The following is a 1,219-nucleotide window of genomic DNA, read 5'->3' on the forward strand; positions in this document are numbered from 1 at the left end:
CAATTAACAGCATCACCAGAACAGCCTTGGAGTGGAACCCTCAGGGAAACCGTCGACCCGGACGTCCAAAAAATACTTGGAGGAGAACCATAAAGACTGAATTAAACCAGATAAATAAATCTTTCGATGAAATAAAATTAATATGTCAAGATAGATTAAGATGGAAATGTATTATAGAAGCCCTATGTTCCCAAGTGGAATAATAAAGGAAAAAAAAAAAAATTATTCTATAAGTTTCCTTATATTGCAAAATTTTAATATATGTATCTTTTGTTCATTATATCCTAATAAAATAACAATTTTACTTGCTAGCTATGTATGTGAACTTTTTTGTGCCTTCCGTTAGAATTCCCGCCATCTGAAGTATGAGATGGGAATTTCCTTTTTTCAAACACCATTTCTCTTCCTTCTAACCGAACACTCAAGTCAAGTTTTTCATATTGACATCAGGCTTATGCAGACTTTATTGTGTTCTTGTTGTTGTACTAAATGGAAATTTCTATGCAATGTTAAAGAGAGGTGACACAACTGATGTCACAAGTGTCAATTGTGTGTTTTTGTTTTGCGGAACTAGGTGGTTTAGGGAAAGAATATTGAAAAAAATATATAAAACAAATATTTCTTGTGCTAATGCCAAGAAAGTAAAACTACTTTGAGGTGGCAAACTTGTTTCTAAATTTTGTGTGGATGTAAAAATAAATTTGAAAACACAAAAAAAGATATTTTTTGAGCTAATGACAAAAATGTGAAAATGTACTTTGAGATACTAATATATTTTTAAATACACAATGACTATTACATTAGACTAAACTATATATTTTCTTCTTTTTCAGGTATGTTAAATGTACAAAAGCCTCTTACTGGTGTCAATGGGAAACAGGTATTCTCTAAACAAATTATGATTTTTGGTAAATTAGTTGACAACAAACCATTTAAAAACATACATGCATATGTGTGATGCATACTTTTAGGCAATATATTATTTTAAACAAGCATATATTTGTTACCTACTTTAAGCCGAAATGTATTTTTTTAAAATCTCAGAATAACTTTAAAAAGTAAAACATCTGAAGAATTTTTAGGAGTACTAATATATAATCGATCGCCTGAAAGTATACACTGGTTGGTTAATTATTACTATTAATTATAAACAAATCACTCATCTTCACGAAATGGAACAGCTGTTATTGTTGCAACTTTAATTTTAACAACCATATTA

General features: G+C 29.4%; 1 protein-coding gene across 1 annotated transcript in view; it reads left to right on the forward strand.

Moving 5' to 3' along the window:
- Positions 1 to 891, forward strand: part of LOC141392389 (uncharacterized) — a 2,861-nt gene extending 1,970 nt beyond the window's left edge. Inside the window, exon 2 of the mRNA XM_073965337.1 lies at positions 834 to 891. Within this exon, the coding sequence (XP_073821438.1) occupies positions 834 to 891 (58 nt within the window). The remainder of the gene's footprint in view (positions 1 to 833) is intronic.
- The last annotated feature ends 328 nt before the right edge of the window (positions 892 to 1,219 follow it).

Source organism: Musca autumnalis, unplaced genomic scaffold (assembly GCF_047663935.1).
Source record: "Musca autumnalis isolate F117 unplaced genomic scaffold, ASM4766393v1 scaffold_2, whole genome shotgun sequence".
In the NCBI taxonomy this organism is placed as follows: Eukaryota; Metazoa; Arthropoda; class Insecta; order Diptera; family Muscidae; genus Musca; species Musca autumnalis.